Genomic DNA, 27265 nt, shown 5'->3' on the forward strand with positions numbered 1-27265 from the left:
ACTGAGGGCAGCCTCCTTTATGCCGTGTCCTCATACATAAAAGAATGTGGGTGATTATAGTGGACTCATTTCACAGGTGCTTGGGACATTTAGATGAGTTTATATTTTAGCACATAGTAAGTGGCATATAAATATCAGCTACTAGTTCTCATCATACACCACAACTATTTATAAAATTGGATTAAAAAGGAAACTAAAACCATACAAATTAACCATAATAATTATAGATCTGCTTTCAGTTGTGAATCATAAAAACACAAAAAATTACAAGATATATGTGACTATAAAAAACAGAAAATTTTCTAAATTGTATGCAAAATAAAGTCACACAGTGAAACACAAGCCAAGGGATGACAGATAATATCAAGTCAGTAACAAAGCGTCATATGCCCCCAAACAGTACAAGATAGCAAAAGATCTAAACAAGAATAAATTTAAATAGAACTCTTTTCTTTTTTTTTTTCAATTTAACCTTATCACGTCTAACATCTGTCTTCCCAAATGGCACTCCTAATCTCCATTTCCATTGCTCATCTTATAGAAAGCTTCAAATAAGCCAAATACTTGCGTTTCTAACCATTCTTCAAGTTATGGGTAACCATGTGATCCGGTGTGTGCCAATAAGACTTAAATGTAAGAGTGCCAGGGGGCAAGGTGCTCAGTAGGACTTTTCCTTCCTGATAAAAGTAGGCAGGCATGTCAGGAGAAAGGCCGGCCTCCGCTCAGCCCACCACTCCCAGCCTCTGCCCAGCAGCAGCAGGACCTTGGAACCCTTAGCGACCATACTTTAACTGAAAAGTCCCTGACGAAAGCAACGTGCGGAGGCAGGACGAGCGGAAGGACAGAAGAGGTGACAATACTCAGTCACCCACCCAGGAACTGCCTGCGTCTGGCTTCCTGTTAAATAAGCACACAATGCTGCTGGTCTGAAACAATTTTTGTCTTAAGCACCACATGTTCCTTCCTCCTGCCTTTCTGCTGTCCCTTCCTGCTCATTATTGTGACTCCTTCTCCTCTCTCCAGCCCTTTAAAGCCAGGAGGACCCCAGAGGCACTTCGTACATACTCCACGGAGTTCCCTAAAGGACCCTTGACCTGTTCTTGTGCTCTGATCCAGTTCAGTGGCTTAAACACCATCTACCTGTTGATGAATCTCAAACTATTCTCCCTTGACTCCTCCTTCACACTCTAGACATTGGCCCGCCTTTCCATGCTGCACCTTCACTTACGTATCTAATATTCATCTCAACATGATGTTTGTGCAACTGAGATCCCGATACCCACCTCCCAGCATCTGCGTCTCCTTCCTGCTTCCCCACCTCAGCATCCTGCCACTGCTCATACCGGAATACTAGAGCCATCTCTGACTCCTCTCTTTCGCTTTTGCCCCTCATTCCACCAGCAAACCGCATTGGCTTTATTTCCAACACATATATCTAGAATCCAGATCCCTCTAAAACCCTATCCAAGTAGCCCTGTGTAAGCCAGTCTCCTGCCATGATTACCGTGAAACCTCACTGAGCTTTCTGATGCAGCCCTCACCCCATTCCGTGCATTCTCTCCACAGCTGTCACAGTGATTCTGTTAAAATTAAAGTCACTTCGGAAGGATGGGCAAAACCGTTAGGTAGGGACTTTGAGACTGGTATTTAAAATGGATAAACAACAAGGACCTATTGTACAGCACAAGGGACTCTGCCCTGTGTAATGTGGCAGCCTGGATAGGAGGGGAGTTTGGGGGAGAATGGATACATGTGTATGTATGGCTGAGTCTCCTTGCTGTCCACCCGAAACTATCACAACATTGTTAATCAGCTATACTCCAATTAAAAAAAAAAATCCAAGTCACTTAGGTTAAAAGCCAAAGTCCTTATGATTTTCAAGACTGTTTGTGATCTGGCTCTCTGCTGCCTATTAAACCTCATCTCCTAGCTCACGTTTCCTTATCTCATTCCTCGCTACTCCTGGAGCTGTCAGTTGGACACCGCCTCAGGGCCTTCCCCCTTGCTTCTTCCTCTCACTGGTACAGTTTTCTTCCAGATGTTCACGTACTGGGTCCCCAGGCCGCCACACATAAGCCACAGCTCCATCCCCCCACCCGCGCTCTCTGTCCCTCTCTCTCCCACCCCCACAAACCCCAACATTTCACATTCCCCCTATTCCATGTTAGTATTTCTTCTCTCTTTAGCACTGGAGGTTGTCAAACATCCTTTATATTTTACTTATGAAGGCCCTGTCTCTCCTACCAGAATGTAACTTCATAGAGGGCACATTGTGACCTTGTATTCATTTCAATTTCTGAGCATGTTGCCCCTTGTATCTACATTCATCTGACAAATATTTGGGCACCAAGCATATGCCAATTAAAATAAGATATTTTACTTTCCTAAAGAGCGAATATCTGGCAAGATTGTCAATGAGGGGAATATAGCCAATATTTTTTATAATAACTAAAATGGAGTATAACCTTTAAGAATTATGAATCATTACACACCTGTAACTTATATAATATTGTATAGCAACTATACTTTAATTAAAGAAAATTTTAAAACATATATTGGCTAGGGTGCTGGGATAAACCCTTACACACTCAGAGCAGGAGCACAGACTTGCATGTTGTTCCTAAAGGGCAACTTGCAACGTGTATCAAAAGTCTTACAAATGCCCACACCCTCTGATTCCACTTAAAGGAATGTATCTAAGTAATTTATCTGATCAGCTTAAGTACTAATATACAAAGGCCTTCAGTGCAGAGTTGTTTAACCTACTGAAAAACACTGGAAACAATGTGATGTTCAAAGAAGTCTGAAGAAACAAATTACAACACATTTAGGCTACAACAGAGTCATTTTAAGTCGTGTCTTAAAAAGAATGTACAAAAACTTCAAAAGTCTATCAAAATAGGCACCATACCTTTTAAAATGAAAAAGAATTTCAATCAAGTAAGTGCCTACTGACTGTTAGGTTTGGGGTTTACTACCCACTTTCCTTGGTGGTTCAGACATTAAAGAGTCTGCCTACCATGCAAGATACTGGGTTCAATTCCTGTGTCAGGAAGATCCCCTGGAGAAGGGAATGGCAACCCACTCCAGTATTCTTGCCTGGAGAATTCCATGGACAGAGGAGACTCACAGACTACAGTTCACAGGGTCACAAAGAGTTGAACATGACCGAGTAACCAATACTTACACTTTTTCAGAAATTGTTTTTCCCCATCAGAAATATGTAAGCATACAGGCATGAGAATATGCAAAAAGAAAAAGTAGTGAATAGCTATAAATTATGAAGTAAAGACTGGCATTGATTAGATTAAGATGTTCCCCACTCCATCACTTGCTCTTTTAAATAGCCTGCTGGGAAGAGAGCATTAGAAACCTGATGTGATATTCAAAGCATTAATAATGGGCTAAATTCATGATACAATGGGGCAGAGTAAGGTTTAACGCCTGCCATGTTCCTTTCTTGACCTTGACAGACTTGGCCTCTGTCCAAACCCCTTATCTTTGCTGACTGCTTAAACACCGTTGCTTCCCTGATAGCTCAGTTGGTAAAGAATCCTCCTGCAATGCAGGAGCCCTGGGTTCAATTCCTGGATCGAGAAGATCCCCTGGAGAAGGGATAGGCTACCCACTCCAGTATTCTTGGGCTTCCCCTGTGGCTCAGCTGGTAAAGAATCTGCCTGCAATGTGGGAGACCTGGGTTCGATCCCTGGGTTGGGAAGATTCCCTGGAGAAGGGGAAGAAGGGAAAGGCTACCCACTCCAGTATTCTGGCTTGGAGAATTCCATGAACTCTATAGTCCATGGGATCGAAAAAAGTCAGACTGAGCGACTTTCACTAAACACCAATGCACTGCACTCTAATTACTTACCTGCCCTCCTCAATTGGTCCACACATTCTGTACTGAATGCCCACGACCTTTACATTCTGTACTCTGAACCCTAGCTTCCCATTTATTGATACTTCCTAGTATACCAGCCAAGTACTAAAAAACACTTGAATTCATATGCATCCTTCTTATTTTTAATTCTGGGATTTCAGGGGCAGAAATTAAAAAGCAGAGAGCATCAACACTAACCCAAGACTCTTATGTATGTAAAAGTACGCCTCCATTATATTAGAGAATTATCTATATTATTACTGCAAGAAATAAACTCAACAAACTTTGATATTTGTAAAGTTATACCCTCCTAAATCCCTAGAGCTCTTTTTTTTTTTTCAATAGTACTGTAAGGACAGATGTGACGAGGGATGAATTGCCATTGCCCCCTTCTAAGAATGGGCCAAGAATCATGTCTCACCCATTCCATGATTCCTCAAGCTCTGGAGTAAGAGTTGCACAGTGCACACTTTCAAACTCTCTGCCAAGGGAACAAGTGAAGTGCAAGTGTGAGTCATTCAGTCTGCCTGACTCTTTGTGACTCCATGGACTGTAGCCTGCTAGGCTCCTCTGTCCATGGAATTCTCCAGGCAAGCATATGGGAGTGGGGAGCCATTTCCTTCTCCAGGGGCTCTTCCCAACCCAGAGATTTAACTTGGGTCTCCTGTATTGCAGACAGGTTCTTTACCATCTAAACCACAAACTGCCTACACAAATCCAGAATTTCAGAAGCATTTTACATTTATATATTGCAAAATATGACTTTATATTTCACATTCTTGAATAAGCTAAGGCAATATTATACTAGTAGAGTAAAAGAAACTGTCCTCTGTACAACCACGACTATTTCCTTAAGTTCAAGGGTATACCATTCAGGTATGACCTAAATCAAATCCTTCACGATTATACAGTGGAAGTGACAAATAGATTCAAGGGATTAGATCTGATAGACAGAGTGCCTGAAGAACTATGAATGGAGGTTCATGACACTGTACAGGAGGCTGTGATCAAAACCATCCCCAAGAAAAAGAAATGCAAAAAGACAAAATGGTTGTCTGAGGAGGGCTTACAAATAGATGAGAAAAGAGGAGAAGTGAAAGGCAAAGAAGATGAGGAAAGATATACCCATCTGAATGCAGAGTTCCAAAGACTAGCAAGGAGAGATAAGAAAGCCTTCCTCAGCGATCAGTGCCAAAAAACAGAGGAAAACAACAGAATAGGAAAGACTAGAGAGCTCTTCAAGAAAATTAGAGATACCAAGGTACATTTCATGCAAAGATGGGCACAATAAAGGACAGAAACAGTATGGACCTAACAGAAGCAGAAGATATTAAGAAGAGGTGGCAAGAATACACAGAAGAACTATACAAAAAAGATCTTCATGACCCAGATAACCACAATGTGTGATCACTCACCTAGAGCCAGACATCCTGGAGAGCGAGGTCAAGCGGGCCTTAGGAGCATCACCATGAACAAAGCTAGTGGAGGTGATGGAATTCCAGTGGAGCTAATTCAAATCCTGAAAGATGATAATGTGTAAGTGCTGCACTCACTATGGCAGCAAATTTGGAAAACTCAGCAGTGGCCACAGGACTGGAAAAGGTCAGTTCTCATTCCAATCCCAAAGAAAGGAAACGCCAAAGAATGTTCAAACTACCGCATAATTGCATTCATCTCACATGCTAGCAAAGTAATGCTCAAAATTCTCCAAGCTAGGCTTCAACAGTACCTGAACTGAGAAATTCCAGAAGTTCAAGCTGGATTTAGAAAAGGCAGCGGAACCAGAGATCAAATTGCCAGCATCCACTGGATCATCGAGAAAGCAAGAAGAGTTCCAGAAAAACATCTACTTTTGCTTTATTGACTACGCCAAAGTCTTTGACTATGTGAATCACAACAAACTGTAGAAAATTCTTAAACAGATGGGAATATCAGACTACCTGATCTGCCTCCTGAGAAATCTGTGTGCAGGTCAGGAAGCAACAGTTAGAACTGGACATGGAAAAACAGACTGGTTCCAAATGGGGAAAAGAGTATGTCAAGGCTGTATATTGTCACCCCGATTATTAACTTAGATGCAGAGTACATCATGTGAAATGCCAGACTGGATGAAGCACAAGCTGGAATCAAGATTGCCAGGAGAAATATCAATAACCTAATATATGCAGAAGACACTACCCTTATGGCAGGAAGCAAAGAAAAACTAAAAAATCTCTTGATGAAAGTGAAAAAGGAGAGTGAAAGAGTTGGCTTAAAACTCAACATTCAAAAAAATAAGATCATGGCATCTGGTCCCATCACTTCATGGTGAATAGATGGGGAATCAATGGAAACAGGGACAGACTTTATTTTGGGGGGCCCAAAACCACTGCAGATGAGGACTGCAGCCATGAAATTAAAAGACACTTGCTCCTTGGAAGAAAAGCTATGACAAACTTAGCATATTAAAAAGTAGAGACGTTACTTTGCTTACAAAGGACTGTCTAGTCAAAGTTATGGTTTTTCCAGTGGTCATGTATGGATGTGAGAGTTGGACTGTGAAGAAAGCTGAGTGCCAAAGAATTGATGCTTTTGAACTGTGGTGTTGGAGAAGACTCTTGAGAGTCCCTTGGACTGCAAGGAGATCCAACCAGTCCATCTTAAATGAAATCAGTCCTGGATATTCATCAGAAGGACTGATGCTGATGCTGAAGCTTCAATACTTTGGCCACCTGATGGGAAGAACTGACTCATTTGAAAAGACCCTGGGATGCTGGGAAAGACTGAAGGCAGGAGGAGAAGGGGATGACATAGGATCAGATGGTTGGATGACATCACCAATTCTATGGACATGAGTTTGAGCAAACTCCAGGAGTTGGTGATGGACAGGGAAGCCTGGCGTACTGCAGTCCACGGAGTCACAAAGAATTGGACACGACTGACTCAGCTAAGAGTAAACTCAAAGGATAAAGTGAGTCACAACAAAAACAGCAAGTCTTAAGAGGGCAGTAGTTTGACAGAGAAAAAAGAACATCCCACAAACAAGGTTCTCATGATGACTCCAATTACACAGGAGCATAGTGTTTATGGTGATACTGTCAGTACCTGTTCCTGCAAGTAAGTTCACAAGATGCCTGCTGTTTCGGGTGGAGCTTAAACCAAAATAACTTCCTGCGTCATGGGCCTGGGAACACATGCCCCATAACTAAGGATGTAGCAAGTCAAAGGCTTAGAAATGTTGCGTGGCCTTCCAGGTACCACAAAGATGAACAAGGGTCTTCACGTGTTCATCAGCAAATGTACTGCTCTGGTCATGAGTGATCTTACCTTTACTCACAAGAGAATTCCTAAGAAGAGCCGAGGCCACAGTAGGGAGGCTCCTGGCTCACTGAAAACCAAGGCCCACAAGCAGAGCTATACTTTCAACACTGAGGTCACAGAGACTCAGAACGGAACACTCTCTTTCATCTGCTACCCTTTCTAAGCCAACAAAAACAAGCCAATCAATAAAATCTGCACAAGCTCCCCTGAAAGAAATCACCTAACCTCACAAAAATGAGCCAGAAAATCTGAAAGACGAAGCTGCCCATTCTCCACAGCTGGGGCTCTGAATCTTCACTCTTAACCCCTCCACCTTCTGTCTGGATCTGCACACCCTGCATCTCCATCTCTGTTTCAGAGACAAGCCTGCCTGTGCCCTGCACACATGGGTGCTCCCCTGCTCGGCTGCCACTCATCCCATCCTTCATCTCTGTACCAGCTCTTTCCCTACAGCTTTTAATGTAACCTTCCTTACAGTTTTAATGTCTTAACCCTCACACACACAACACACAGCCCTTCAAGGTGCTTTCTCAGTCTTTAGCCTCTTCAAGTTCAACATGCCTCCAAACTAACCCATTATTTTCTCTTTTTTTCTGGCCGTATAACAAAGCACGCAGGATCTTAGCTCCCAGCCAGGGATCGAACCTGCAGCCCTGCAATGGAAGCATGGAATCTCAACCCTCAGACCAGCAGGGAAGTCTCCCATCATTTTCTTTCTGACAGCCTCTTCTCACTGCTCTAGGCCCTATTTCACCCCAAGACCATTCAGACAAGAAAGTTGGGCAGACACTTCGACTATTCACCACCAGTGGGGCTTACCAGACCCTCTTCCTGCAAGAACATTTTTATTATTTTCACTCTGCTCTCTACTCCCAAACACCAGGGTGACTCTTAAAAGTCTGTGTCTAAACTATTAGGACTGATCTGCCTCGACCTTTCTTGGGGCTCACTCATCACTTACCCCAACACACGGCCTGCTTGGAGTATGGCTGACCCTGCCTTTTATGTTCCCCAAACACCCCAGGTCCCTCATAAGGCTGCATTTGCACCCTTGGGAATGCCAGCAACTTCCCAGGCCTGGAAACCCCCCCAGAGGCACATTCCAAGGCCAGCTCAATGTCACCACCCTTTTCCAGTCTTCCCTCTGGCTAAGTTAGTGGTGTTCCCTTTACTGTGGACACCCGGCACCTCCTGCAAGTTTCCAGGCGAGTCAAGCCAGATAACATTTGAACACCTGTTGTGCAATAGGTGCACTGTGCTGAGGGCTGGAAAGGATAAAAATAACTACGACCTGGACTCTATCCTTACGGGTGGCACGGAGATGGGAGAAAATAACTATAGCCCAGCACAATAAATGCAGGTTATCACAGAAAGCAGGACAGTTCAGCCGGGGTGTGAAGAAGGAAGAGGTGGCGTTCAAATGATTTTCTGTAACCCTTTCCTACCTCACCCTCCAACCAGGGAGTTCATTAATAGGGCACATAAGTCATGTTTATATTCTCTGAATCTAGCAGACCGCCCAGCACAGAGCAGGCATGCCAAACATTTCTTGAATGGACAAATAAGACAGTGTGTGAGTCACCGCATGAAGCAATCATCCCCAGAATTACTTGCCAAGTGAGAACAGTGTGGAATGATCAAGAATTCACAGCAATGATGTGAATAAAGAAGAGAGAAGACACTGTCTCTGAGGCGTCTGCAAGGCCCTCCTTGGTTGACCTCATCCCCAGTCCCTCATACTCATGCTCACTCTCTCTCTCTCAGACATACACACCCACCCACACCTAGGACAGCTGCCTGGTTCTCAAACCCTACCCCCACTGCCTTGGTCTTCTCACTTGCGTTCTCTCCACCTGATAACCAGATATTTCCCTCCTCCTCCTCCAGGTGTCTGCTCAAATATGTCACCTTATTTAAAGACCTAACTCCCTAACCTGCTCTGTTTCCCTCCTTGAAGTGAAGTTGCTCAGTCATGTCCGACTCTTTGCAACCCCATGGACTGTAGCCTACCAGGCTCCTCTGTCCATGGGATTTTCCAGGCAAAAGTAGTGGAGTGGATTGCCATTTCCTTCTCCAGGGGATCATCCCAACCCAGGGACTGAACCCAGGTCTCCTGCATTGTAGACAGATGTTTTACCATCTGAGCCAACAGGGAAGTCCTTAGCCGTTATCATTTTACACACACAACATTTTATCCACTACTTGGTTTTCTGACTAGAATTTAAGCTCCACAAAGGCAAAAATTTGCCTCTTCCATGCCACCTCTTCATGCCCAGTGCTTAGAGGAGATCCCAGCACAAGCAAGCCCTCAGAGGCTTATTCAATGACTGCGAGTACCCAACAGGCAGGGGCATGGAGCTGGGGACTCCCAGGCCTGTCTCCTGTCTCCACCAATTATTAGCCATGTCAATTTGGGCAAACTGCTTAAACTTTCCAAATCTCAAAATCCTCATTTGCAGGATGGGAATAATCATAGTATGTATACATCCTGAGTTGTGAAAATTAAATTACACATTTAGAAATTATAATCTAAATTATACATTTAAAAGCTTAGAACAGTTAGCACTCAAAACACCTTACTACTATTATTATTATTTTTTTTATGGAGAACAACTACTATTATTATTTCTTTATGGAGAAAAAACACTATTATTATTTTTTCATGGAGAAAAACCTTGAGATACATTCTTTAAAATGTGAGTGAGTGAGTGGTTTAATTACATACAAATAAACAACATCCCTATGAGCAACATATTCAAGTTTGCTTTTAGAATGGTTATTAGATGATCTTCCCTGGCTTTCAGTACTTCCGCAAGCGTGACTACATTTCTCATAATTTTGATTGCTATCTCTCTCAAACTCTTGCCTTGAAAAGGCCGAAATGGTACAGAAGTAAGCTGAAACAATTTAGAAAAACACTCGAGCACTAAATCAACAAGAAGCCAGTTTACAAAAACAACTGAGTGGGAAAGAAGGGAAACCTAGAAGGGTAGGCAAGTCATTACAGGTTTGGGATGTACTCCTGGTCTGAGAGGAATTTATTTTATGAACCCACATTAGATGAATGAATACAAAGGTTTACCCTTTTGAACTGGTCTTTAGTTCTCTTCTGGAGAAAGAGAACCATTTCCTTCATGAGGCCTTGCTTCAGACTCTGGTATGATCAGACAGGTCCCTGAACATCCTTCTTTTCCTCCAAATTCTAAAGCACTTAAGGGCCCTCTGCACACCGCTTACAGATCCCTTTGAGCTGCTCTGCGGTTGCTGTAGAAACACGCTCTCACCCTCGCCAGGTAGTTAGTTTAAAGGTGCCCCACGGCAGAGGCATACTCTGCTTTATTTCTGTAATCCTGCCTACCTCAGGCTGGCCCCCGGCAGGGCAATTACAAGTGGCTATGAAGGAACACACACATTCATAATCTAAAACCTGGCAAGAACTGGTATTACCTCTGAAAGAGGGTAGCAGGCAGTTTCTGAAGGCACTCGATCTTGAGGTATTTCCTAAGCAGTTGTTTTATTCAACAGCATTAATCTGCAATGCCCACATAAAACCATTGTCCTCACAGTAAATTGATACAGATTGTGAAGACAAGAGACGTGCCACAGTTTCTAATGTATTCAGCTGAGCCTAAGAATTTTTCCAAAACTCATGGTTAACTTGAAAGTGTTTCTTTAAGCTGATAACATCAAGGTGAAGAGCACGGACTCTGAGCCCTGTTACTGGTCAGAATCTGTGACCTCTGTGACTTTCTAGCTGCACAATCTGGACAAATGAGTCAACCTCAGTGTGATGGTTTCCTCTTCTGTAAAATGCAGGTAAGCCTCACAGACCTATTGTGAGCAGTAAAGGAACTTATAGGTGAGACGATAAAGACAAAGCCTGGAACCTGGAAAGCATGTTAACAAGTGTGAGCTGCTACTACTGGCATTATGATTATTATTAGAAATATTTTTCCTTGCTTATGTCATCTTATTTGAGTGGTTAAAACACACACATACTCCAAAAACGCAAAGATAACTTGCATATTAATCACTAATCTGGTTTCATATGAACTTCCAGATTTAAGTTACTTTTTTATTTCTAGTTTTAATGAGATGTGATTGACATACATCACCGTGTAAGTTTAAGGTGTGCAGCGTAATAGTCTGACTTACATGTATTGTAATTACCACAATAAGTTTAGTTAACATCCATCATCTCATATAGATACAATTAAAAAACTTTTTTCCTTGTTAGGAGACTTACTCTCAGGATTTATTCTCTTAACAACTTTCCTATATATTAATAGATAGCAGAGTTCACTACAGTTCTCATGCTGTACATTACAATTCCCGAGTTTTGACAAGTGAAATGGAAAAGTTCCATTGGATTTAATCGCAAGTCTTCCTCATACTCATTTTATAGCTTCAAGAAAATGGCTATTTCACAGCTCCAGGTCTGGTTTTCTCCTTAGTTCTCTGAAAGGATTTATTGAAAACCCCAAGTGGGCTGGAACATTCCTGCTGGTTACCTTTCAGGAGAGCAACTTTGTATAAGCACAGGGGATGTCCATTTGGTTTCAATTTTCGAAGACACAAGCACTTCATTGTACGGCAAATGGCATCATGCTCTCCATGATCCAAAGGCACATTGTTTTTGCTGTTTGATTTTCTGTTCTAACTCTGTGATGATTAAGTTTCCTGTTCTCTATGACAAACACCTCTCATTTTACTGTCAGCGTGCAAACAAGTTATAGTTGCTATTAATTTTATCAAAAAATAAACACATTTTAAACATAGCATCACCAAGTTAATCTTCCAACTGTTCAGCTGAAATGCAAACCCACAAAATTTCTGGCTACAGTCATTTTTTTGCATTTATATATGGAAAATTACCAAGTATGAGATTCAGTTTTTGCCTAATTGAGTTTTTAACTTGGATTGAAAACTCTCCATGCATAACTTAGTTATTAAGCTCATGTGCACAGGTTAATAAAAGCTCAAAAAATGTCCTGTCTTTCCATGAAGACTAGGCAGACCTACTTTTCTCTCTTTAAGGCATGGCATTCTGAAGCATACAGTAAAGGGACTTCAAGAATATGTCACTCCTTGGTGGGATCGCCTATATAAAAGAATCTCATCTTCTGCAATATATTCTGGGTACTGGCCTAATTTGTAGAAAGAAGTGCGTGTGCTTTAGGTTTTCTGGGATTTGAGCACCATGTGATAGAATTACACTACGAGCAGCTACTACTCAGAAAATTAGGTGAGCTCCACACTGTCCCTAGAAAGATGAGGACTGCAAAAGCCTGACAGCCTCAAACCCTGTCACTTCACAGAAGCTGCGGGAAGGTACATGACTAGCTCAGGCAGCTCCCTGGGGCCACGGCCCTGCCATAAGGTAGCGCTCCTCTCAACAGGCCCGGCTGCCAATGGCTATGGCCCTCCCGGCCGCCAGGCCACAGGGGCCCATGATGCCTGAGCAGGAAAGGGGCTTCCCATCTGCAAATCTGTGAGCCTTGGACGGCAGCAGCAGTAAGGACCAAAGCTTTGATCTCACTTCTGCCCAACTCCCCAGACTGTGGCAACATCCCGAATAAGGTTTATTGCTTCTCCCAACGTCTTGAGCGCCTCTTACTGTTGTTCTCCCAGAGTTCCTCTGGGGGTAGAAATGGAAATGCGTGCAAAGCCCCCTTCCTCCTCCTCCTTCTGGGTTTGCTCCTCACAACCCTCAATATCTGGGTGCACAAGCCCTGATTTATTTGGGCCTGGACCTAAATAAATCAACCTGTCTGCATGTTATATAAGCTTCTCACATAACGGCTTCATAATAGGATTGGAAAATAAAACCTCAAAATCCTAAGGTGTAGACAGGTAAAGAGATCCCTGGGGATTTAACTGGTTTTGTTAAGTTTCTGCAGAATGTTCTCACGTCTGAGGACACAGAAACTTTGAGGCACTTTCTCCCCTAGACTATTCAACAGCAGCCACTATTTTTATAAGGGAACTCACTTCTAAATCTATCTGACATGCCTTTCATTTGCTCAGTGCTATACCTGCTAAAATGAGGGGTGTCCCCTGCGGAGTGCTCTCAGTCAACTGGAATGGCCAGCAGGCTTTTTGTCTTAGACTCTTTGAAAGGGGCTGCCTTCCCCACTTCCTGTTCTGATTTTGTAACACAGAGAAATGCTAACCTCAGCCAAACTTAGGAAGACATTTAAGAGCTACTCTGGAAGCTCTCAAATTTTATAAATCTGCCTTCACTACTTCTAATATGCAAACCAATATAAACAACACTTGTATTAGAAAAATGTAACTCTGTAGTCACCTTCATATCCCCAAAGATTTTTAACATGTTTATTTGACAGCGTTAGGTCTTAGCTGTGGCATGTGGGACCCAGTTCTCTGACCAGGGATCAAACCCCGGCCCCCTGCATTGGGAGCGTGGAGTCTTAGCCACTGGACCACCAAGGACATTCCTCCTTGAAGATTTTATAAAACACTTTTCAGTAAAATTCAAGAACACTAGTCTCATTTTTGATAAGGGCACATCATGAAGGGAATGTATCACACAAGTATTATTGAGCACTTCACTGTTTGTAAAACATCTGAAAGTGAAATGATTCCTGTATGACTAGGGCCTGCTTGTATATGGAGACATGCCTGCCTCTGGAGAGCTTTTATGTCGGTTTATACACATCTCTCTCCCCAATTAGCCGTCAGCGTTGCTCAAGGATCAGAGCTGTGTCTTGGACTTCTTTTTCCACCTTCTCTGTGCAAGATGCTGGACCACAAAAGACTAAACGCTTTCGTGACACAATGCACTAGCGTTCTAGAACCAAAACCTGCCTCTCTGAGACAGGTTCCTGATGGGACCGATGTAAATCTGAATAATTCACGAGCTGCTCTACAGCACAGCTGAGTTATTTGACTCTTACCAGAACTGGACACACGCCTGATCCTCTGGGGAGACACGGCCCGATCGGAGGTGAGATTTCTGCTGTCGCTATTCCGCCTCAAACAGGAAACAGAAGGCCCCACTCTGGCTTTCGGACCAGGTGTTTTCCTCAGAATGGAGGAGTTGGGCGTAGCCGGTCTCCCACCTGAGATGCTTGCAGGTTTGGAAGCGGAATCCTGTGGGAAAAAGAGGGAAGACGTCAGTCCAGGTCACGTCTTCCACTCCCACACCACCACTTCCTGATGGTGGTAGGTATGGGAAAGAAACAATTTCTCTCTAAACAGATACGCCCAGTGGATATTTTTCATTTTTACTATGAAGACATGTCCACTCTTGATAGTTGACTCTCTGCTTCACCGTGATCGGCCTTGGTTCCCATCAGGGAAACTGCCCAAGGTGACTGGTGCCGCAAGTTAAATTCAAGCTATAGCTTTCCATTCTTTCCCTAGAGTTCCTCTCCATGGTCTCCAGCCCCCATGATGCCATCTTTCACTGGTTTCTCCCACAGAGCTCTTTCCTGGATTCCCATCTATCCGTCTGGTTATTCCTTCTCTGGGTTCTGTTCTTCTCTGCCTTTAAATGCTGGTCATCGCAAGTGTCCTAAACTTGGCCCTGGAAACTTTCTCACCATATACTCTCCCCGGATGACTTTGTCCACTCTTTCAACCATCACCAAGCCCTCATGTCTGAGTCGGCACTCTCTCCCGAGTTCCCCACATATTTAATTTCTGTCTTCATCTGCCTCACTTAGCATACTTCAGGTGCCTTGACCCAATAATGTTGGCAATAATCATATTATTGTTGTTTTTTAACTAATCAACATACAGCCCTTTTAAAATGAAAAGTAAGTTCAAAATGTACATATCAATTCATGATCCTAATAACCCTTCAGGATGTTTTAACCATACTCCATTTCATAGCCGAAGAACATGAAGCAGTTTCTAGAAATCAGGTGACTTTTACCCACCCATCTCAAAACCTAGCTTTTCTCATATTCACTACCATGTGCCCAGACACCTGACTTACACAGTGAAAGCTGTCTCTAGAAGTCTCCTTTCTTAACTTCTGTATGTTTCTGTATCACCATTCCAACCATACACACAGAACACAGCAGTCAGAGGCATAACCCAACCACCTTCAATTAAGTCAGACATTAACTTTACAAAAATGTAGAACAGTGCCAGTCTCTTCATTAAGTATTTTTGTTTTGGAAAATATGGTTAGTTTTTAAAATGTTATATTAACACGCAATGGATTTATCTTTATTTCAAATGAATACATACTCTGGAAATGTCTTAGTTTTAATGTTAAATGCCACAAATGCTGACAGATGTAGCCCCTGTCGGTCTGCCTGAGCACAGGTTGCCTCATTTCTGCGATGCCTGGAACCATGTTCTGGTTTCCCCCGCCTGCAAAGCATCTCCCACTCCACTGCTCAGGGCATCTCTCAAAAGTCCAAACTGGGCCAGGAGGCTTCCCTAGGTCTCCTAGATAAAGTCAGCTCTTCTGAAAAAGGCCTCTGGGGTGTGGCGGTCCTGCCCTCCTCTTCACTGGTTCCTTACTGCCCGTGGCTCTGCATTCCCAGCTCCAGACATCCTCACTACCCTGCAACCCCCACATGACAACACGCCTTCATCTTGGCACGTGTTATTCCTTCCAACCAGAATACCCTTCCAACTCATCCTCGATCTTTAAGCTTCAGCTGGTGATCCATGTGCTCTCCCTCCTAGAAGCCTTCCTTCCTGGATCTCTCTCCTCATCACCGCCACCAGCACAGCAGCCATACATACCCCCAGCTGAGAGCCTGACAGCCCATCTTTCTTTAGATTCTAATGCCCACTGCACTAGACTCTAGGCTTGGCCAGGGGCTGGGTCTTTGCATCTCTATATCCCAACAATCACCACCATATGCAGCACACAGTGTGTGCTGGCTGCTCAGTTGTGTCCAACCCTTTGTGACCCCATGGACTGTAGCCCACCAGGCTCCTCTGTCCATGGGATTTTCCCAGCAAGAATACTGGAGTGGGTTGCCATTCCCTTCTCCCGGGGATCTTCCCAACCCAGGGATCAAACCCATGTCTCCTGCACTCGCAGGTGGATTCTTTTACCACTGAGCCACTTGGGGAGCCCCCTAAGGCACACAGTGGGCACCCAATAAATGTACACATAGAAAGTGAGAGCCTGAGGTTTACTCCAAGAACAAATTTCAATACTGTAAGCCATGGTTTATATTCTTCCATTACATAAAGAAAAATTGAGCCTCACAGAGACTAAGTAACTAGCCTGATGCCACTTTGCCAGTGAATGGATGGAGCTACCATGTGAAACCATGTCGATCTCCAAAATCGGTGATGTGAACCTCTGCGCTGCCTTTTCCCCAGCAGGACCCTTGCTTAGTTAAATAGGGCAATACACCAAGAGAACACTGGAAAGCAACGTACAATTGGCCAAGAAAGCAAAGGACAAAAAATCTTCTCCAACCATTGTGAAACTGGCCAAGGTAATCCCCCCAGAGAAAAATGTTTAAAAAGTAACCCAAACTACTAACCAACTTACAAAGTAAATCTTTAACAACTCAGATTTGCTCTGCCTTTTAGAGCCAACATTCCTTGAAATTCTGAAAGCCCAGTGTGTGGAGCAGAAAGGGCCAGGATTCAGGTCAGGAGACCTGAATTTGAATCTCAGCTTTTACAACTTACCGGCTGTTGTGTGTATTTTAAGTAACCTCTATGAATCCTTAAACTGTAGCTAAGAACTTGCCTGTTGTTACTGGAAAGAGTAAATGATAATGTATAAAGCACCTGAACATTCTGGAAAATTAAATGGCATAATATACGTAAGAGCCTAAAGCAGAGGGTTTTGCCCAGAGCACTCACTGAAGAAATATGTTTCCTTGCTTTTAGATAATTTCCCATTCCTTTCATCACACTATCACCAATATAAAACCTCTGTAATGTGTAGCTACACTCAGATGCATCAAATTAAAATCAAGTTCCTTCTGACATAGAACTTTTCTGAAGTTTCAGATAAGCCCTGACCAGCTTCCCTTGTGGCTGAGATAGTAAAGAATATGCCTGCAATGTAAGAGTCCAGGGTCTGACCCCTGGGTTGGGAAGATCTCCTGGAGAAGGGAATGACAACCCACTCCAGTATTCTTGCCTGGAGAATCCCATGGACAGAGGAGCCTGGTGGGCTACAGTCCTTGGGATCACAGAGTCAGACATGATTGAGCGACTGACACTCAAACAGCTGTGAAGTCGTAGGCAACCTAAGGATTTGGTAAACTCAAGGACTAATTCTGCTCAAGACCAACAGAGCACAGAGAAAACGCATATCCCTCCAGCACTGTCTCAGCATGGACCCAGGGCAGATCCAGAATCTTCAGGTACTGCCGAAGTAACCAAGAAACAAGGGGTCTGCCTACAACATGAGGAAAAGGCTCATTCATTCAGCTCTCTATAGTAGGTACAAAGCCTGTGGCCAGTGGCGGTTTGGCCAGCCCCTGTCCTGTGACGCACAGAAATGTGTAAGCAGTGAATAGGGATATTGGAGAGAACTGCACAAAAAACAGTACCATGGGTGGGGGATGAATTTGTAGTGTTTGTCAGTAAGTAAATGTGTCAGTGCTAATTCAGATCCTGAAAGATGATGCTGTGAAAGTGCTGCACTCAATATGCCAGCGAATTTGGAAAACTCAGCAGTGTCCACAGGAAAAGGTCAGTTTTGATTCCAATCCCAAAGAAAGGCAATGCCAAAGAATGCTCAAACTACCGCACAATTGCACTCATCTCACATGTTAGTAAAGTAATGCTCAAAATTCTCCAAGCCAGGCTTCAGCAATACATGAACCATGAACTTCCTGATGTTCAAGCTGGTTTTAGAAAAGGTAGAGGAACCAGAGATCAAATTGCCAACATCCGCTGGATCATGGAAAAAGCAAGAGAGTTCCAGAAAAACATCTATTTCTGCTTTCTTGACTATGCCAAAGTCTTTGACTGTGTGGATCACAATAAACTGTGGAAAATTCTGAAAGAGATGGGAATACCAGACCACCTGACCTGCCTCTTGAGAAATCTGTATGCAGGTCAGGAAGCAACAGTTAGAACTGGACATAGAACAACAGACTGGTTCCAAATAGGAAAAGGAGTACGTCAAGACTGTATATTGTCACCCTGCTTATTTAACTTCTATACAGAGTACATCATGAGAAATGCTGGACTGGAAGGAACACAAGCTGGAATCAAGATTGCTGGGAGAAATATCAATCACCTCAGATATGCAGATGACACCACCCTTAGGGCAGAAAGTGAAGAGGAACTCAAAAGCCTCTTGATGAAAATGAAAGAGGAGAGTGAAAAAGTTAGCTTAAAGCTCATCATTCACAAAATGAAGATCGTGGCATCTGGTCCCATCACTTCATGGCAAATAGATGGGGAAACAGTGGAAACAGTGTCAGACTTTCTTTTTTGGGGCTCCGAAATCACTGCAGATGGTGACTGCAGCCATGAAATTAAAAGACGCTTCCTTCTTAGAAGAAAAGTTATGAACAACCTAGATAGTATATTCAAAAGCAGAGACATTACTTTACTGACTAAGGTCCATCTAGTCAAGGCTATGGTTTTTCCAGTAGTCACGTATGGATGTGAGAGTTGGACTGTGAAGAAGGCTGAGCGCCAAAGAATTGATGCTTTTGAACTGTGGTGTTGGAGAAGACTCTTGAGAGTCCCTTGGACTGCAAGGAGATCCAACCAGTCCATTCGGAAGGAGATCAGCCCTGGGATTTCTTTGGAAGGAATGATGCTAAAGCTGAAACTCCAGTACTTTGGCCACCTCATGAGAAGAACTGACTCATTGGAAAAGACTCTGATGCTGGGAGGGATTGGGGGCAGGAGAAGGGAACGACAGAGGATGAGATGGCTGGATGGCATCACTGACTCAATGGGCATGAATCTGAATGAACTCCGGGAGTTGGTGATGGACAGGGAGGCCTGGCGTGCTGCGATTCATGGGGTTGCAAAGAGTCGGACACGACTGAGCGACTGAACTGAAATGAACTGAACTGACTGAAATGAAATGTGTCAGTACTAAAAATATGGAAATCCTACTGCAAGATTTCTTTTTTTTTTTTTTTGGCAAGATTTCTAAGATGAAAAGTGCTTCTTCTCCAAGATACACTGGGATCCATTTGAACCAGATGATTCTATCACCTTATTTCTTTATCACATCATCAGCCTGAAAAACAGGATTTCCTTCTGCATGTGGAAAATAAAATGCTGACTTACATGATGCACGGATCAGAAAAGCTTTTCATTTCAAAATTACACAACCAATTTATAGTCAAAGCAAATGTTATTGAAAGAAACTTTATGCTAGGATTTGGGAGGCAGTTGGTGATCAATGCACAATTTAAAAGTCTCCCATAAATCAAGGAGGAATAATTCTATTGTTTTTATGTATGTGTATCTAGAAATAGCAAACTAAGAATGTTTCTTAGCATTACCACAGCGTATCATTTAATTTAGCAAAGTATCAAATTAAAAATTGTATACAATGAGTTTCCTAAGTTTGACTTCAAAAGAAGTTAAAAAAATAAACACCTGAGTTTTGAAATAATGGACAATCTCAGTAGTTCAGGCATCACTATGGTGTGCCATTCTTTTAAAAAAGATTTATTATAAAAGCTAAAGCATCTCTAAGCTGACCTAGCTCAAGACTATTTCTAACAGGACCTAAGAATTCCTGATGTACCCTGAAATGTGAAATTGTTAGTTGCTCAGTCATGTCCTGTTCTTTGTGACCCCATGAACTGTAGCACACCAGGCTTCTCTGTCCACGGGATTCTCCAGGCGAGAATGCTGGAGTGGGTTGCTATGCCCTCCTCCAGGGCATCTTCCCAACCCAGGGATCAAACCCGTGGTCTCCTGCGTTGGCATGAGGATTCTTTTCCATCTGAGCCAGTAGAGAAGCCCTGAAAACACTTACAACGGCCTTCCAACACTTCAAACCATACATGTTTCATTCCTTCAGACGGGAGTCCTTCACAGAGATGACTCACAGCTGCCTTCCTTCCCTGGCACCTGGCACCCACGTCCACTCTTGACCCACAGGACAGAAGCCCAAGAAAAGCTCTACGTGGGCTCAAAAAGCATGCCAGCGCCCACTACCAAAAACAGGACCAAGGACAAACACACAGAGCGCAAGACTAGCCTCTGAAATGTTTCTAAAACTCCGAAATCTAGTTTCTTCATGCTCTAGGCAAACATTACATACACATTTAATGTCTACGGCTGAGTCCCTTTGCTGTCCGCCTGAAACTATCACAACATTGTTAACCAGCTATACTCAAATATAAAATTAAAAGTTTAAAATAAATAGATATATACATGCTTAATGAAAAATAATCTTGAACTGCATGTGAATTCCTGTTTAAATCGAACACCCAAATATCTGCCAAGTGCCATTAAAAAATATTGCCTTTTCACCATACAAAATACAGTGGGTTTTCTTTTCGTATCAGGGGCCAATACATTAGGACAGCAAGAGATCTCAGACAGTTACTGGCCCAATCCTTTCATCTCTGTGTCTCAAAATACTACTTAGCCGAAGTCACATTAGCTGATCAGAGGCAGCATCCGGAATCCTCCTGTTCACCAGAGGGGGCTCCACTGCCCGGACTGGCTTCCTCAGAGGAGCCCAGGAGCTATTTTCATATTAACTCTGTTTACCAGCACTGCTGAGACATTTCTCAACTGTGGTCTGTTACAGTTCAAAGTTCATAAAAAATGTTTGTTTGTTTTTATAAATATAAAATCCAACCAGGTATCTAACTTCAAACAACTCATTACACGGAAACATTAAAGTAACTTGTCCTTTCAACTTACTATTAAAAGGAATATTGATGCTCAAAATAAAATACTGAAATTGAGGGTTTTTTCCCAATATGCATAAAATCAATGAACACCCTAAAATGTACTAAGAGTTAATGAATAATACCGCAATACCTGAAAGCAAATCTGCACACAGAGTTCAGCAATATTATTCACTATTAAAGGGGAACCAATTGCTAATTCACCCCACTGTTTCCACCCCCACTTCCTGAAGCAGGCAGAAATTTCACTTACCAAAAACAGAGAACCAAAGGCAGAGGTCTCACTCAGGATTTCCTTTTTTAGCTCCTGTTTTGCCACTGGTGTCCCATTTTCTTCTTCACCCTTCTTTTCAGGGCTAATCCTATCGATGTGGGAAGCAGAGGGCACTTCCAAGCCTTCTGTGCTTTCCATTTTCACCGGGAGCTCATCTTTGATCTGAAAAACCGCAGCCACGGACCCAGTCTCACACGCTGGATTGGAAGAACTTGCTTTGTCAACATCTTCCTGATTTGATTTCATGGCAGATGTTGTTCTTGGATGCTTCTTGTGTGAAGCATTTTTAGAATGAGTTGTAACATGCACAGCCTGGCTCGTAATGAGTTTATTAAACTGCTGCTTATGCGTCTTGTTTATTGGAATTTCTGCTTTGGGGTCTGCATTCAAGTCATATGTTGCTGTTTTGCTTAAACCCGTTGACTGTCTTGAGGAAGACACTGATGAGGGAGATGAGGCACCAGTTAACTGAGGTCTGGGCGCAGCCTTTGATAGAGCAGGGTCCTTGGGCTGCAACACGGGTCTGGATACAACTTTTGCTTTAATGTTCTTGAAGTTTGGTCTTGGGTAACTTATAATTTTGGCTTTTCGAACTTTGCTGCCTAGGGGGCTATTTGCTTTGGTGGTAGATTTTCCTAGGTTAAGTTTTGACACAATCATTGGTGCTGCCTTCAAATTTGGTAAACATCGGGGCTCTCGATTACTCGTCTGCACTTTGCTACATTTCTCCACGCCTTCAACAGGTGAGACAGAAAAGGTTGTGTTCATGGGTTCAAGGACTGGTGTGGACATGCAAATTCTGTTATCTGTACTGATGACCATATCATCTGCATTCCAAGTCAGCTCAAGCAGTGACGCTTCCTTTTGTCCTGGCCGGCTATTTGGTATCAGTTCTATGGTACGATTTTGGGTTCCCAAATGCTTTTCATTGGAGGCAGTTGGTGTGTCTTTAGTCACAGTGACTTGGTGTTTTGGGCCCAGCACTTGGGTTTTGCTTTTATTAACAGCTGGCACCAGTAAAGGGCATTCATCATCTATTAGACAATTGGACACTGTTTCTTTTACATTTTGGCCCATTTCCTTTTGCCCATATGAGCTCTGTGAATGTGTCTCCCTATTTGGTTCATCTTTAGATGGACAAAAGAACTCTTGTGATACAGACCCACTGGGAACATCCATGCCATCAGAAACTTGTGTTAGAGCTTGTATCTCCTTTTCTCTGCCTCGTCTTTGCTGTGCTCCATCTGGGTACTCACTGGGGACCTTTCCCAAAGAATGATGACACTGATTTTCAGTATCTGGAACAAGAACATCAATTTGCATCACCATGTCAGAAAATACTGTGTAAGTTGTGTCCTGGGCCTGTGATGCCGCAGGTTGAGAATTTTCAAAGCTCTCTCGATCACAACTTGTTTCTCTTACATGTATCTGATCAGAATGGGAAGATGGAAGAATGGAACAGGATAAAGATGTATTTATGCCTCTTGTGTTGGTTGGCTGCAGGCTTGCAGTGGTAGGCAAAGACTGACTCTTTCCAGTGGTATCGTGTGTTACGAAGGTACAGTTAACATTATCCGCTTTTATATCAAAAGTCTGGTTGAGCAGTAAGGCAGTAGGATTGTCTGTACAGTTCAAATCATCATTGTTAGTTTTCCATACAAAAGTTAGAGATGTCTCAACACTCTGGTTCAACGATCCTAGGGAATGACAACTGCTATGCAAATATTTGGGTTCCGCTGTATTTACAACCTGTGCAAAAGATGGACACGTGGCATCCGTGTGCACCTCTAATGCCTCCTTACTGATGAAATTACTTGAAGACTTTTGGTGATTGTGTACTTCAACACACTGAGGGTTTAAAGAAATGTTTTCACCAATGTCCACATCAGAGCCAGTTTCATAGTCACCCACCATGCCATCTGGGTCAGCGCAATGCCAACTCACATTATTGGTTGCAGCGTTTTGGGTAGGTGGTGGTTTTCGGTTGCGTGCATATGTGTTTCCATTTTTATCACAGATAAACAAGGATTGCAGTTCATCTTCTGTCTTGCCATCTGAATTATCATCATTCATCCTGAGTATTAACTTTAAACCTCTGACGATTTATTTCTTTTTTAAGTCCTTTCAAATGAGAGGGAAGGAAAATTTGTCTTCGGTTTTTCAGCACAGTTGAAAGTTTCTCAGAGGAAGATGCTTTGCAGTGGAAATGGTTTGTTGTTTCCTGGAAGAAACAAAATGTTTCACATTCAAGTGAACATTAGAAAAATCAACGAGTCATTATCTGATTAATTTCAATTGCCTTATTTGTACATTTCAAACCTGCAATTAAGGACATAGGTAATTAAGATATTAGCTACAGACTCAACCTCTTTTCAAACACCGTTTTTCATTTGAGGAAATGGGCACAACGGAAGACAGAGGCAAGATGCTGTCTAAACTGTCCCCTCCCTAACTCATCGCAGTAGAGAATGATGCCAAATCTGACAATAGGTTTTCTTTCTTTTTGGTTGACAGAGTTGACTACTGGTTCTAATTTGCCTAGGATGGTCCCAATTTATGCTCATCGTCCCAACATAATTATAAAGAATGCCCTTTTCACTTTCAGAAGGGCCCCCTACTGTCTCCTTGGAGGGTGATTATCAGATAGACTAGGCAGGCACAGCAAAAAAAGGCTGAATATTGATGAAGACTCAGGGCACCAGTATTTCTTTCCCCTGCTTTCAGTGTGAATCTCAAACATACTGCACTTCAAAATTGAAAACAAAAGCCACTGATTCTTCATAGTCAAAGCGGTATTCTATTGGAAGTACGAAAAAATGTTAAACTGAGTTACTGCATGACACAGCAAATCTACTGTGACATATCTACTAAAAAGAAAAATTTATGTCCAAAAATTTATACACAATAGTACATGATTTGTAAAAGAAACATTATTCACAACAGCCCAAAAGTGAAAGCAAGCCACAGGTCTACTAACTGGTAAACAGATAACAAAATGTTATATATCCATGCAATGAAATATATTTTTCAGCAAGAGAAAGGAGTGGAGTATTGATTGGTATGTGCTACAACATGGAATCAATGTTAAGACTTCAAATATTATAAACAAAAGATAGTATAAGCAAAAATTACACAGTATAAGAAGCCAGTCACAAAAGACTACATATGATGTGACTCTATTTCCATGACATGTCCAGAACAGGCAAATCTATAGTAAGCAGATGGGTGGTTCTATAGGGCTAAGGGGCAGGAGGGAAGAGAATGAGGAGCGGCTGCTAACTGGAGCGTGTTTCTTTTTGAAAGTAATGAAAATGCTACAAACGTTAAGACTGTGGTGATGGCCGCAAAGGGCTCTAAGTACACTAAAACAATTCAATTGAATGCTAAAAAAAAAATCGTTAAAAACAACCCATGAAAGCTTTCAAATTCAAGGATTTTCTAAATAACTAAAACCTTATGCTTTCAGTTAAACTGAAGTCCTTAAGAAAGGCCCAAATATTTAAGCTAAGACTGCAAATAAGTCACACAGATAGACATTTGTTTGAACTGACTTGCTCATCTTGGTAGGTACTGTCAGTTGGGTATCATGGTGCTGTTCTGAAGAAATAAAATATCCATCAGGGGAAAACAATGACATTCTGTAACCTAGAAAATTGTAAATTAAGAGTAGATCTCATTTTTCTAACTTTCAATCTTTCCTCTGTGTTCAAACATACTTCAGTGACCTAAATACAACCAGGACAATAGGAACAAGGAAAGAACTGAAACAATCAGCATCTCCACTAACAGGGCTCTGTGTTTCTTGCCATGAATGCTGAAACCAGCCTTTACTGGGGGCACGAAGAAAGGCCTCAATGTTTATCTCAACAGCACGCATGTCCGTGCACACCAACACATGGAACCGAGACTCTGATCTCAGAATAAGTGCTATATAACTCATATACTAACAGAAACAGAAGTAGAATTCTATAGAAAATACAATTTTCTATACTAATAGAAAATGTAAATGTCTTTTTTTCCCCTCACTGTAGCTCCTTAGTTAGAAAATAAATTACTAAAATAATAGATTTTTGGGCAGCACCTTAATAAAAGATTTTATGAAACACAACTGAACATTTTTAATCCTCAAGTATAAAACAGGTTCAAGCTAAACGAAAAGGGAAGTCCATGTATTCATATTTTAGCTTTGTGTGTGTGTGTGCGGGGGGGGGGGGGGGGGGATTTCACAAAGCACTAAATATGCTGAAACTTTATGCTTCCATGAAGGCCAATACTCATTTAAGAAACCCTGGTATAAGCAGATGGGAGTGCCACAAACAGCACTGAACACAAATCATAGAAGTTATTTGTCTATATAAACAGATTGATTAAAGTCAACTGATGGAAGTTTCACTTCCTGAGCTCCCTCTTCCAAAGTATATAAAATATGATTTTAAAGTTGCAAAAGAATTTAAAAAATGGTTTGTATGTCAAAACATCTCAAATTATTTCTAAAATAAATGTACAAAGGATAATTTACACCACTTCGCTGCTGTTTAGTCACTAAGTCGTGTCCGACCCTGTGGACTGTAGCCCCGCCAGGCTTCTCTTTCCATGGGATTTCCTAGGCGAGAATACTGGCTTGGGTAGCCACTTCCTTCTCCAGGGGATCTTCCAGATCCAGGGACTGAACCTACATCTGCTGCATTGGCAGGTGGATTCTTTTCCACTGAGCCACCAGGGAAGCCCTAATTTACAACACGAGTTACATGTCATTCTCTGTTTAGGTTGTTTCTAGTTTTATTATTAAATATTATTTACTTATAAACAGCACTGGACTAACTATTTTTGCTGTTCCCACTGTTTGTCACTGTTTCCCCATCTGTTTGCCATGAATTGATGGGAAACAATGGAACAGGGTCAGACTTTGTTTTGGGGGGCTCCAAAATCACTGCAGATGGTGACAGCAGCCATGAAATTAAAAGACCCTTGCTCCCTGGAGGGAAAGCTATGACCAACCTAGATAGCTTATTAAAAAGCAGAGACATTACTTTGCCAACAAAGTAATGTCCATCTAGTCAAAGCTATGGCTTTTCCAGTATCATGTATGGATGTGAGAGTTGAACCATAAAGAAAGCTGAGCACCAAAGAACGGATGCTTTTGAACTGCGGTGTTGGAGAAGACTCTCGAGAGTCGCTTGAACTGCAAGGAGAGCCAATCAGTCAATCCTAAAGGAAATCAGTCCTGAATATTCATTGGAAGGACTGATGCTGAAGCTGAAACTCCAATACTTTGGCCACCTGACGGGAAGAACTGACTCATTTGAAAAGACCCTGATGCTGGGAAAGATTGAAGGCAGAGGAGAAGGGGACGACAGAGGATGATATGGTTGGAAGGCATCACCATCTCAATGGACGTAAATTTGAGTAAACTCTGGGAGTTGGTGATGGACAGGGAGGCCAGGAGTGCTGCGGTCCATGGAATCGCAAAGAGCAACACAACTGAGCGACTGAACCGAACTGAAATATTTTTGTAATCTTTGACTACCTGTTATTGCTTCCTTTGGAAAAACTTCCTGAGAAAAACAGCATCACTGAGTCAAAGGATATGACTTTTTAGGGCTCTTGATATAGTCTGTCAAATCATTAATCCTAAAAAAAGGCAGATTATTAAAAACATATATATTAATATGCATATATAACCTGAGTTTTCTTTTAAAGCTTGTGCGTTTTGCATAGCATTGTCTCCCCAAAATTTTCCCGTGTTACTGGAATACTGAAATATTTCTAACAGTTGTGAAATTCCACTAAAGGTAAGATTAAATTTTTTAGATTTATAAGTCAGTAGATTACAAAGACTAATAGGAAAATAAAGAACCCATCAATTCTCACATGACTGTTCAGCACACTTGGGTTTATGATTTTTTAAATTCACAGATACAAAAAAAAAATCTCAAACTCAGTGAACAAAGCTATCAAAATAAATAAATAAATAAATACCACAGGGAGTTCCCTGGCCGTACAGTGGTT

General features: G+C 42.3%; 1 protein-coding gene across 6 annotated transcripts in view; it reads right to left on the reverse strand.

The window, feature by feature from the left end:
• MTUS1 (microtubule associated tumor suppressor 1) overlaps nucleotides 1–27265 on the reverse strand; it is a 190262-nt gene that overhangs the window by 102486 nt on the left and 60511 nt on the right. For all 6 annotated transcript variants that reach the window (XM_018041909.1, XM_018041911.1, XM_018041910.1 and 3 more), the window contains exons 2-3: nucleotides 21236–23477; nucleotides 14095–14290 (exon numbers count right to left, since the gene is read on the reverse strand). In XM_018041909.1, the coding sequence (XP_017897398.1) occupies nucleotides 14095–14290; nucleotides 21236–23329 (2290 nt within the window). In that variant the 5' untranslated portion in view covers nucleotides 23330–23477. The remainder of the gene's footprint in view (nucleotides 1–14094; nucleotides 14291–21235; nucleotides 23478–27265) is intronic.

This window comes from Capra hircus, chromosome 27, assembly GCF_001704415.2.
Source record: "Capra hircus breed San Clemente chromosome 27, ASM170441v1, whole genome shotgun sequence".
NCBI classification, from domain to species: Eukaryota; Metazoa; Chordata; class Mammalia; order Artiodactyla; family Bovidae; genus Capra; species Capra hircus.